The 13,212-nt window shown below is 41.3% G+C and overlaps 3 protein-coding genes across 3 annotated transcripts in view; 1 reads left to right on the plus strand and 2 right to left on the minus strand.

The window, feature by feature from the left end:
- The window catches only part of LOC109398403 (uncharacterized), a 698,553-nt gene that overhangs the window by 141,391 nt on the left and 543,950 nt on the right, over positions 1-13,212 (minus strand). The window lies entirely within an intron of this gene.
- LOC109622110 (putative methyltransferase C9orf114) lies at positions 55-4,298 on the plus strand. Its single transcript, XM_020076326.3, has 2 exons — positions 55-540; positions 633-4,298. Exons 1-2 carry the CDS (start codon positions 153-155, stop codon positions 1,712-1,714), a joined length of 1,470 nt encoding a protein of 489 aa, XP_019931885.3. The 5' UTR covers positions 55-152; the 3' UTR covers positions 1,715-4,298.
- On the minus strand, positions 4,268-5,223 carry LOC109622111 (mitotic-spindle organizing protein 1). Its single transcript, XM_062853883.1, has 2 exons — positions 5,067-5,223; positions 4,268-4,618 (listed from the first exon to the last, which is right to left on the minus strand). The coding sequence occupies exon 2, from the start codon at positions 4,616-4,618 to the stop codon at positions 4,361-4,363; it is 258 nt and encodes an 85-aa protein (XP_062709867.1). The 5' UTR covers positions 5,067-5,223; the 3' UTR covers positions 4,268-4,360.

Raw genomic sequence — 13,212 nt, forward strand, 5'->3', positions numbered from 1 at the left:
GCAGCGGCACCACACCGAGGGAGTGGTTCGCTGTAAACAGCAGTGCACTGCACGTGCTTTTGTCTTGTTTATTTACTCGGGTTCTTAGATAAAAACTTTACTCAAAAATCAGTTTTTAGTTAAATTTTCGTGAAAAACAGTTCGGAAAAACCATGAAACCAACATCGGGAAAAGCCGCAAACGCGCACGTTCCGAAAAAGCTAACCGAGCGGCAAAAAATCGAGCGGAAAGAGTTGAAGCGAAAGAAAAAGCAAGACCGGCTGCTCAAACGAGTGCAGCGGGAGTTCGAACAGGTGGAGCGTGACAAGGCAGCCGCTGTTGAAGTCAAAGTGGAGGCGGTGGCGGAAAAGGAGTTGGTGTCAACCTTGAGCATCGCTGTACCCGGATCGATACTGGACAATGCCCAATCGCCCGAACTGCGAACGTACCTGGCCGGCCAAATTGCGCGGGCAGCTTGCATCTTCCAGGTGGACGAAGTGGTCGTGTTTGACGATTGCGGAACCACCGGCAATCAGGCGACGGAGAAATTGGGAACCGTTGGTGAGTAGTGAACGTTTCCTTCTGCTCAGAATTATTCTGTTCATCCTTCAAAAAAGTTGAAATACTACAATAAATGATATGTATATTTCCAGATACATCCGAGGGAAGCACATCGGCTCGTCGCTGTTGCGTTCAGTTGGCTCGAATCCTGCAATATCTCGAGTGTCCGCAATACTTGAGGAAGTTTTTCTTCCCCATTCACAACGACCTTAAATTTTGCGGCTTGCTTAGCCCTCTCGATTCGCAGCACCATCTTCGTCAAGCTAGCGAGTTCGAATTCCGTGAAGGGATCGTGACCAACAAACCCACCAAAAACGACAAATCCTCTTTTGTTAATGTGGGCTTGCTGAACGACGTCCTGGTGGATACCCATCTGGATCCGGGAGTGCGCGTAACGGTCAAAATGCCACCAGGGGTGGATTTGAAGTCGAAGAAGATCCGTGCTAAAGTAGTTCCGCCGGCTCAGCCACGACAGGAAACCGGAATCTACTGGGGTTACACGGTGCGAATAGCCAACTCCCTATCGCAGGTGTTCACCAAGAGTCCTTACAAAGGGGGATATGATTTGACTGTTGGAACTTCAGACACGGGGACCAACGTCCAAGAGCTGGAACCACAAAGCCTGAATTACAAACATGTCCTGGTAGTTTTCGGAGGAGTTCTCGGATTGGAACCAGCTTTGGATAACGACCATAAACTCAATGTCGACAGCGTCGAGCAGCTGTTTGACCAATATCTGAACACAGTTCCGCGTCAGGGATCGAGAACGGTTCGCACGGAAGAAGCCATTCTAATATCGTTGGCCGCTCTCGGAGAAAAGTTAGCTCCGACTGTCAGGCCGAAGGAGTTCACCAGCTTCGAAGCCATCCCGCAGAGTCAGGACACCGGAATCCAACAGTATGCATTCAACGAGAAGAAACGAAAGCATATGGCACCGGTCGTAGAGACCGTTGAACCGCAACCAAGGGAAAAAGATGCTTCAGCTGGATTCTATAACATTCCCCAGAAAACCATTCCCCAGAATACCAATCCCCAGAATTCCATTCCCCAGAAAACCATTTCCCAGAATGTACCATTCCCCAGAATGTACCATTTCCCAGAAATCCATTCCCCAGAATGCACCATTCCCCAGAAATCCATTCCCCAGAATGTACCATTCCCCAGAAAAGTTTAATATACTCTGCTAAAAAGTTTAATTCGATACACAAACAGTAAAATGTTGATCATAATGATATGTTATACCCCGGACAGACATGTGATACGAGTATGATTCCTGTACAACGGTACGCAGTGTCAAGAAAATTCTAACAAGACTGACTTGAACTGAGAGAATTTTCAGTATGGAACTCATTTCAAGCGTAATTGTACAGTGATTCTTGTATCACATGTGTGTCATAAGTATTATAGGCAAGGATTTTAACATTATAGTGTTATTACGAGCAAACATCTATTTCTGGTACGGTATATGTAACAAATTAATGTACATACATACATATCCATAAAAATATTCTACAATGGTTCAAACGTTTAATTACCATTGTACACAGTTGCATGTTGATCTTTAAACCTATCTTGAAAGTTTACAAACTGTTAGTTGCGTTGCTATAAAATGTTTTGTTTTTGACAGATTTGTGAAAATTGTGCAGCACTTGTTTTACGATGAATAACGTTTTAAAAGTGATGTGCAAAATTTACAGAGAAAACGCATATTCTTCTGATGTTGTTCAGTGTACAAGATACTAAAGACTCAACTGACCACGTTTTTCTTTGCAAACGGTTGGAGGGATCCATCCCAATGGCTGTTCCCAATTATTCGCTTCAAAGGCTCTTCATTCATGCGGTATGAGAAGGGCTTTCATCATTATTCCAATACTATGGAATGGAATAGAAAAAGTGAACATATAAGCAGTTTTAATGCCAACAATTCTAAATATTTTTAATGAAGAAGGGAAAAAGTATCATTGTTTTCCTTTTGGCATTCAAAAACCCAACAATGTTCCTTCTTTTTAAACAATATTCTTCTTAAAATTAAGGCAATTAGTATTTTTTTTTAATTATAACTGCTTACATTTTCAACATAGATTCTCCCTTCTTTTCTACATAGGCTGTTCTTTCGAATTGCACTTTTCAGGAAATTATGGGCATTATTACAACCACCGGTGTTAAATTGCTGTTATATTTATTATATATTTTTTCAAATTTCTATACACCTGTGCTTGTGGTGCCGATTGTAATTAGCCTAAACATTGTAACTCGAAAGAACAGCCTATGTAGAAAAGAAGGGAAAATCTATGTTGAAAAAGTAAGCAGTTGTGATGCCGATAATTTCCTGAAAAGTGCAATTCGAAAGAACAGCCTATGCAGCAAAGAAGGAGAAGTCTATGTTGAAAATGAAAGCAGTTATAATTCCAATAATTGTATCAATTGCCTAAATTCTAAAAAAAAGCTTGTTTAAAAAAAGGAACAGTGTTGGGTTTTTGAATACCGCAAGGAAAACAATGTCACCACAGTCAAACGGACGTAACACTTCGAACATTTCTCGGATACTTTTTCAAAACGACGTATAATACACGCAAATGCTATGTTGATACGTCGTTTTGAAAAAGTATCCGAGATTTTTCGATTTAAATTTTAGTCTCGGAAATAGGTTCGCTTAATTCTAAAAGGACTGAATTTGGCCAATCATCAACTAGGTGGCAGTAGTGAGCAAACGTCAAACTCAAACAAAAACTATGCGAGCGCCGCGAATTGGCAGTTGGTCAACTATCAAATTTTCAAATAAACTGTTAAATCGATGTACGATGGCAATTATCAGAGTGTTACGTTTCCTTCTTCGTTAAAACAAATGTTTGAGTCGTTATAAGAATTGTTGGCATTACAACTGCTTATATGTTTATCAAAAATTTTCCCTTCTTTTGCATAGGCTGTTCTTTCCAGTTGCACTTTTCAAGAAATTATCGGCATTGCAACTGCTTACTTTTTTAACATAGATTCTCCCTTCTTTTTTGCATAGGCTGTTCTTTCGAATTGCACTTTTCGGGAAATTATGGGCATTACAGCCTCCACCGGTGTTAAAATTGCTGTTATATTTATTTCATATTTTTTTTCTAAATTTCTAAACACCTGTGCTTGTGGTATCGATAATTACCTGAATAGTGTAACTTGTAAGAATAGCCTATGCAGAAAAGAAGGAAAAAATTACGTAGAAAATGTAAGAAGTTTTGATGCCGATAATTTACTGAAAAGTACAATTCGAAAGAACAGCCTATGCAGAAAAGAAGGAAAAATGTATGTTGAAAAAGTAAGCAGTTGCGATGCCAATAATTATACCAATAGCTTAAATTGTAAAGGCAAATCATGCTTATTTCCGAAGTTTTTCTTGTCAAATAAGAATTTTTGGCAGGATGTTTCTTCCGGTGATTTTTTACGAATAAATATTTGATGTTTAGCTATTAATATAAACCATTCAGAATTAAAGCAATAGTTTTATTTTTTTCTGGGGAATGGTACATTCTGGCGAATGGAATTCTGGGGAATGGTACATTCTGGGGAATGGGTTTCTGGGAAATGGTTTTCTGGGGAATGGTACATTCTGGGGAATGGAATTCTGGGGATTGGTTTTCTGGGGAATGGTTTTCTGGGGAATGTTATAGAATCCTTCAGCTGCATCGGCCTCGGAAGACGATATGGCCAGGTTTGATTAAATTCAATGACAAGTAAGTACACGTAGTTCTTCAAAGCTCTATATTATTCAACAATTTGCATTATAGTTAATGGAAAGAACGCTCCTTTTGTTGTGTTGTGAGATTAGAGTTTCATTTTACTGTTGTTCCGCTTCTAATGCTGCCATCTCGCGTCTTATTTGCGTCACAACTTCGGCCAGGGCTTGCGGGTGAACACCCGTTTCGAGTAGCTTAACGCAAAGGTCCAGCGCTTCCGGGCTTAGACCCGTGTTGAGTATTTGGGAGATGTTCTGAATGTTGGCCCGAATGGTTTGCGACTGTTGCAAGCGCATGTAAAGATTCGAGTTTGAACCATTTTCGCCGTTGGGTTGTTGAGTCATGTTGTTGATGTGCATCTGTGGATAAAATGAGAGAAATTAGTTGTAAAATCAAACCCATTTTTTACTTTTGATTGACGAACTGTTTGACTTAACGTAGCTCGGGGCAAATTTTAGCGAAAGTCAATGTTATCTATATATGTATAGGTATAGGCAAAAGAATAGTCCTGTTCAATAAAGTAGGTTGAACATTGTTGAAGTTGCTGCATCCTGATCTTGCCTATTCGTCATCAAGGGTAAGAGCAGGATGCAGCAACTTCAACAATGTTCAACCTACTTCATTGAACGGAACTATTATCTACGTAACGTCCGTACTAGAAATGAGTTAGCTTTGCAGCTTACTAACAGAGAATAACATTGCATTCGTGTGGATATGCATGGTACATAATGTCCAGAGAGCCAAGGAAATTCTTTACGGAAAGTGTCTGGACCGATCACAATGGTTATTTATTATGTCAGTACTTACATTTTTTCAATTGTAGAACTAGTACTTTCACTAATCACTGTATAATTGTAATAATTTCACGTTTTTTACCACAAATTTTCTTGCATCTGTGCAACCAACCAACTTTCCTTGACCTGATAAACAGTGTAAACTAGCAGGCTACCGTTAATAAAGATACAATTACAATTACAATTACCAACAGTTTCAGTAATGCACAAATAAAAACAACATACTGCGGCAAAGTGATGCCAGTTTACTTCAATAGTGAATTCGTATATGGGAAAGCGGAGCAAAGGAGCATGTTGTGGATTTATTGAGTACCTGAGATGCTTTCCATTTGATTTTCGTCGAAAATTCTTCAGGATTACAAAAATACAGAATCTGGATAGATATTCCTCGATAATTTTTAATCTGAATCCGTAGTTTATTTATTGTAACCATTTGGCGGAGTGAAGGCAAATTTCGTTCATCACCTCAAATTGTCGGACGATCTGTGAATCTGGTAACACTGTCGCAGGGTAAAAATGGTTGACATTCATTCAATTACAGCGGCACATTTGTTGCATCCCTCGTTGCCTAGTTGGAAATCAATTGCACAGTGGTTCAAGAACCAACTATTGTGCATTTAGCCGTTTTGTAAAAAGAGAAACTTTAAAAAGAGCTTCGACAAAACAAATTTTTTTGTGTAAATGCGCGATTCCTCGTTGGCACCAGCTACTCAATGACATTCATTTTTTGACAATTAAGCTGACTTTAATATAAAAACGGCTACTGAATGTCGACATTTTCGACTACTGAGGTAATGGACGTGGTGGCAGCGGTGCTCGTGCTGGTTGATCCTCCATGTCGGCAACGTCGGGAACGGTTTGTATGCGTGGCGGAAAATTTCTAAATAACTCTTTGTTAAGGTTGAAGTTTCCGAAGAAAACTTCAACCATTTCTGAAACTCTTTTAGTGGATTGCGGAATCGAACTCTTAGGTGGATTTAGGTATCAAACTCTTCAGTGGATTTTGGGATCGAACTCTTTGGTGGATTTAAGAGTCGAACGCCATTGTGGATCGGTATTCTAAACTCTTGCAACGCTACACTGCAAAAACTGCAAATATTTATTTTATGTTTCGTACACATATATTTTTGCAATGTGTCTGGACAAATGATGTTTATGTGTGACACACATAACGAATTATTTTTTGGTATTTATTGTTTTGATGTGTGATCACACATAAAAACAATTTTGTATGACACATAATATCAATAACATTACTTATATATTTGATAGATGTGCTCAAATGGTTTTTATATTAGATAATATAAGTTTATCGGGGATTAATATTACAATATTGATCCAAATAGCCTAACTTGATTTTAAAACATAGCGATGGGCTCATTAGGAAAGAGTCAAACATCGTATTTCATAAAAAAGTTGGTTGATTAGTTATCACCGGTGAGTGACCAATCGTTCAACTTTTCGGTTCCGAACCAGGTTTCGAATGATGCTTTAAAGTTGCGCTCTTGAGATTTCCCGACTTTCCAAAGATTGGTCAATTTGAAGCGATTGAGGAGGACGATGATTTAGGAGGAAATTACTTCACTACGAACTGCAACCACACACGAATTTATCTTCGTTTGTGCTGCAACTCCCGCCAGCACAATATTTGGTAAACGTGTTTTAGTCGCCATCTTTTCACTTTGCGCATCGCCAGCAGCTGGGCCGGCGGCTGACACAGACACTGACGCAAACACGGTTTCGCTATACTTTGGTATTATGTGTGAACACACATATTTTTTTGCTATGGGTGATCACACATACCAATGATTTGCGAAACAAATCAAAAGCATAAATAATAACTATGTTAGTTATATTTTGGGTAATAAATTATATGTGTGGGAAGGTCGATTGGATCGATGTGTAATTTCACATAAAATAAATATTTGCAGTTTTTGCAGTGTATACCAATCCCAACCATATTATCATGAAATCACAAAACTTGTGACAATGAATGGTAAGGGAAGGCAGGCTGCGGTGGATACAATAGCTCGTACCTTCGGCTTCGCTGCACAAACTCCAAAAGGTGGGAGGCGATGAAATCGCACGTTGCTCCGATGCTCCGTTCGCTACTCGCGCACAACTGAGTTGTTTCGCGCGCCCTTTTTCCAAGGGGTGGTAGCGTGGGTTGCTGCTGGGTGGGACGTCCGTTCGCTTTGCCGTACGTTTTGTGAATGGCAAGAGCGAAGAGGTCCCGCTGGTCCCGCTGGCTTTAGGGTCAAGTGGGGTAAAATGCCATTTTTCAAACTTTCATCGTTTTCAACGATAATTAGCCTCATTTGTTAGGCTTCCAAAGTGATAACAGCAACTAGACAATATTTGCTCGATACTTCAGCAAAAATATTCACAAAACTATTGCATTTTCATCGATTTTCAGCGATTTTAAAAACTGATTCGTAAAACGGAAGTGGTGCAAAACGACCATCTGCTATGGGGTAAGATGCCACTTCATGAAAACATTCAAAAATTACGTCCATCAGTTTTTGTGCATTTCCGACTCCTTTTCCCCCGCTTTTTTCGTATGCTCAATAAATGGAGTGTTACCCCCCTCCCCGCAAAACGATGCTCGTAATATTTGAATGACCCCTAACATGGAAAGCTTAGACATCAGCAACCATGCGTCTCCATTTGTGCCTCAATCTCGTTGGAAACACTTGGCTAGTAATAAAATCACCAGAAAACCTTAATTGCAAGCACGAAAAATCGGAAGTTGCCAATTTTCATTGGGAAATCAAAGGATTTTCCGTGGGTTTGGTGGCCTAGCTTCTAGAAGAATGTTTGATGCAAACATATCTTGACACCATTCACCTATAGCAATGATCAAGTCCCATTCAGGAATGGTTTTATGAGTTGGGCCATTTTACCCCATCTTGGCATTTTGGGCTTTGTTCCCCTACGCTTCACCAAGCGTGTCGTCGATATGGGAAACCGGTCTGCTGTGCGCTCTCCGCTCGGTGGGTGGCGAGAGGGCTATCGCTCGGTGGGCGGCGAGAGGGCTATCGCTCGGTGGGCGGCGAGGGGGTTATCGCTTGGTTGCTTCGATGCTTCGCGCACAACTGAGTTGCTTGTGAGCGCTCTCCAAGGTTGATAGCGTGGGTTGCTGCTGCGTCCGTTCGTTATGCCGTTCGTTTTTGGAATGGCTTGAGCACGACGAATCCGCCAGTTTTATACCCTTTGCTAAGCACATTGACGCTTTCCCCCCTTATCGAACGCGACGATTTGAATCCATCGCGGCGCGGATGAAACCGTCGCCAGAGTCGTCGCAGCCAATCAGCAAGCAGGAGTCTGACGTTTCTCCGATCTCACTAACACAAACAGCAGCAGAGGTGGTGCTTGATTCGTTGCGATGATTCAGAAATGCCGACTGAAAGTTGGCAGCGCGTTTTTTTATGAAGGCAACATACAATATCTCCGATAGGGGAAATCCGCTTGACGCGCGCTTCTCGCTGGATGGGTGATGAGGGGAAGTTCGTTCGTCTGCTTTGTCGTTCTGTTCACTTTTCGCGCAAAGTGATATTTTAGCGCGCCGTTTTCCAGAGATGGTAGCGTGGGCCATGCGATTATGGAATATCGAAGTGGATTGAGCGAGCCGGAAGCAAAACAGCGAAATTATGTCAAAATCACGTGGCGTGTACAAGTATTAGGATATTTTTCTTTGCGATATATCAATCAACTTCATCATTTAGAATAAGATAAACATTTTTTTTATTTTCTTATGTCACACACAACTTACTTCTACACTGAAGTTACCGCAGCCGGTGAATCCACAATAAATACATGTATACATGCACGAGAAAATGCTATGGTTTGCGCACAGCGAAACAGACGTCACACTCCACTCGCCTCCCATCGAACACCTTTTAATGGTTGATTCAAATATGCGATACAGTCAACTTTCGTTCGTTGCACTAAGCTCCTAGCACAGTTAGTGAAAGACTTTCACTAAGGACTGAGTTTTCAGCTGTCAAATAATCTCTACACACTTAATTTGGAATACCGTGTTCGGTAATTTTTTGACGAAAATAGAACAGCTGTATACAGAGCTTCACTGCATTGTTTATCTTTTGCACCAGGTTTTGACAGTTGGTGTACTGAGCCTTATGTCGTTTTCGTTTTTGCGGTGGTGCTACACCGGTGTAGCGCTTTTGCACCGAAAACGTTCGTTTTTTATTTTCGTGCTACACCGGTGTAGCACTTTTTCTGCACCGCTCAAGATAGTGCTGCACTCAATAATTCGAGAGCGTAGCAGGTGCGCACCGTGTCCACCAATCAGCGTTTGCAAAGTTGTCAATATTTTGGTTTTTATTCACGCACACCAACGCAACTGCACCGAAAATGTTCGTTTTTTTCAGTGAAAAGTGTAGCACGAAGCGGTGTAGCACCGCCGCAAAAACGAAAACGATATTAGTAAAATCGATTAGCGAAGCTACCGAAATAGTTCTGCTGTTCTATTTTCGTCAAAACAGTGCTGAGTAGGCAATTCAGGGTTGAGTGTGTAACAATGGAAATTCAGAGCTACCAACCTTGACAAATTGTGCTTCACGTCAACTGACGTTTGACTTCATTTTAATTGGGCTATAGCCCACCTAACGGGCGCCCAGTTAAAATGTATCCCAACGACCGAAAGTTGACTGTAGTTGGTCTATTGACCACACGCCGCGCTGGTAACAGATTATTCAAATATTCTGTAGTTCGCAAATCATTTGCTCACTACCATCTACTCAGTAGGTTCGCGAATGACAGCGTAATTAAATAGCATTGTGCGATTATGTTTTCGTGACGATAATTTTTATCGCATTTTGTTCCAAGTGATACGTCTGCGATAGATGGAGAATCGCAGCAGGCGTTGCCGCGAACGGGTGTGTTGTTCTTTTGTTTGTCACGTTTTCTTCGCGTTTTGCAAATTTCACGATTCCGCTGGTGGTTTGGTCGGTACTACGCCACCCGGAAAGTTTTATCAACGCGTTGATTTTGCTTAGATTAGAATGCTGAATTGTCAATAAATATTGAAGCAAAGTGAATTTTGACAAACCGTGCAGTGAGTGCAGTGAAAAAAAAACACGTGGGTGACGAAATAAGCGTTGCCGCAAACGGGTGTCTACTTTAACCGCTTGTCATTTTTGTGCGTTCTCAAAACGAATTTTATTCGACGATTTCGCTGGTGGTTTGCCGGTAGGGGAACAGAGCCCAAAATGCCAAGATGGGGTAAAATGGCCCAACTCATAAAATCATTCCTGAATGGGACTTGATCATTAGTATTGGTGAATGGTGTCAAGATACGTTTGCATCGAACATTCTTCTAGAAGCTAGGCCACGAAACCCACGAAAAATCTTTTGATTTCCCAATGAAAACTGGTAACTTCCGGTTTTTCGTGCTTGCAATTAAGGTTTTCTGGTGATTTTATTACCAGCCAAGTGTTTCCAACGAGATTGAGGCACGCATGGAGACGCATGGTTGTTGATGTCTACGCTTTTCATGTTAGGGGTCATTCAAATATTACGACCATCGTTTTGCGGGGAGGGGGGTAACACTCTATTTATTGAGTATACGAAAAAGCGGGACAGAGGGGGGAAAAGGAGTCGGAAATGCCCAAAAACTGATGGACGTAATTTTTGAATGTTTTCATGAAGTGGCATCTTACCCCACGGCAGATGGTCGTTTTGCACCACTTCCGTTTTACGAATCAGTTTTTAAAGTCGCCAAAAATCGATGAAAATACAATAATTTAGTGAATATTTTTGCTGAAGTATCGAGCAAATATTGTCTAGTTGCTGTTACCACTTTGAAAGCCTAACAAATGAGACTAATTATCATTGAAAACGATGAAAGTTTGAAAAATGGAATTTTACCCCACTTGACCCTATAAAGCCGCCCAGTCAGTTTTCCGCGTGTGAAAGTGTAATTCTTCAGCGTAGTTTCGGGAGTTTCGGTGTGATGCCAGTAATCGCTGACAATGAAATCAATCCTATTTCGATCGTTGCTGCACCGCTGGAGAAATAAGAATACAACTACATCACGGCAGACTATGAAGAACTTTATGAGATCTTTCTAATTAAAAAACGTCATTTTATTCATACATGGGATTGGGATATTTACCATAGGTACCAAATACGCGCCAGAAACTAAAATGCAAATTTTTGATTCAGGAAGTGTTAATGTATTTCAGATATCCAATTGATATCCGGATGCATCAATGCGGGGCTTACTGTTTCAGAAAACGACCTCAAGGTGTACGTGGAAGCCCTGTCATACTTGAAATGGGTCGTTGGTTGTGCAGTAGAGCTATCACCTTCTATCTCCAGGACTAAAACTGTTTGCGTCTATCCTCCTCTCCTCTTCTTGGCGTAACGTCCTCACTGGGACAAAGCCTGCTTCTCAGCTTAGTGTTCTATGAGCACTTCCACAGTTATTAACTGAGAGCTTCCTCTGCCAATGACCATTTTGCATGTGTATATCGTGTGGCAGGCACGAAGATACTCTATGCCCAAGGAAGTCAAGGAAATTTCCTTTACGAAAAGATCCTGGACCGACCGGGAATCGAACCCGTCACCCTCAGCATGGTCATGCTGAATACCCGTGCGTTTACCGCCTCGGCTATATGGGCCCTTGGGAAGATTCAAAAATTACGTCCATCGTTTTTCGGGATTTCTAGACCCCCCCTCCCCCCTCTGTCACGCAATTTCCCTATACCCTATACACGTACTGTCACACTTTTCTAGACCACACCCCCCCCCCCCTCCCCCAAATGTTGGACGTAATTTTTGAGCGTTCCCTATAGATAAAAGTTAAAAATAGACGTAGACATTTTTCTTCCATAAAAGCACTGCCGGTCAGTGGGAGATGGATTGTACATACATACATACATACAAGTGATACGTCTGCGATACATCCTTGTCTCACTTCTCTGCCTCACTCCAGCAACGACCCGGATGGTATCGGACAATACACCGTTGTGCATGCACAAAAATGCTCTGTATATGCTTCAATGAGGCCGATGATTTTCTCAGGGAGACCCTTGCGCCTGAGGGCTTTGGGGCTGTCCATTAATTACGTAAGGGATTTTTTGCGAATTTTCGACACCCCCTCCCCCCCTTGTAAGATTTTTTGTATGGAAAGCCAAATATTTTTGTATGGCGCGTAAGATTTCTCAACCCCCCCCCCCCCCCTCCCCCTATAAACCCTTACGTAATTAATGGACAGCCCCTTTCCACGTGTTTTCGTGGTTGAGACCAAGGTATTTACATATTCTAAGATAGTCTTAGATAGTCTTAACTGGCTGAGCGGCCATTATTTTTTCACCATGAGAAATTCTGAAAACAAATCCCCCGCCTCCTCAAATTCCTTTGAAATTTTGCTTCCTCTGCTTTTCTCTACAATCTAAACGTCATGCTCAACCTTACAATATATAAAAACCTTGGTTGAGACGGTCGAAAACTATTTCGTTACACTGAACGGCGGCTTGCGGTGAAAATTACTATTCTGAGGGTCAATTTAAATACACAACGCCACTAAACTTGTGCAGACTGAGTTTCGTTTCAATTCAACAGAATTATGTTTTCAATTTTACCATCGACTCGATTTTCAATTAAAAAAAGTTTTTGTTGGCAACCGGATTCGAACCAAGAACCTTGACATCACCAGGCTCGCACGCTACCACTCGGCTATCAAACCGGTTGATATGAGAAGAAACAAAACGCATACAAGAAGCGTTTGTGGTTCGATTATCATGTTTTGCCATGGTAGGGTTTGGGTACTAGTAGTGGACCCCCTAAGCCATCGACATTTACTTCTGCGGGTTTTTAGCTATGTTTCGTCAGTGGATTGTTCCAAAGTGGAATTTCATGACAAGTTTCATGTCCCTTCTTTATGTTAAGATCGTCAAACATACAACAATAATAAATTATTTCAGTGAAATACGCATTTGAAAATATGCATCGATGTTGCCTATAATGGACCCCACCGGGGTCCACTATAGGATTGTTTACACATATCTCGGCGCCTATAGTGGACCCCCCTAAAGACACTATATGCAAAGACACGAAATGTTCCAATTGGAATTCCAAATTTACTGTCAATGTCATTCCAATCGAGCAGGAGACCTGTCAAACGCACTTTAACG

The sequence above is a fragment of the Aedes albopictus genome, chromosome 2, assembly GCF_035046485.1.
Source record: "Aedes albopictus strain Foshan chromosome 2, AalbF5, whole genome shotgun sequence".
NCBI classification, from domain to species: Eukaryota; Metazoa; Arthropoda; class Insecta; order Diptera; family Culicidae; genus Aedes; species Aedes albopictus.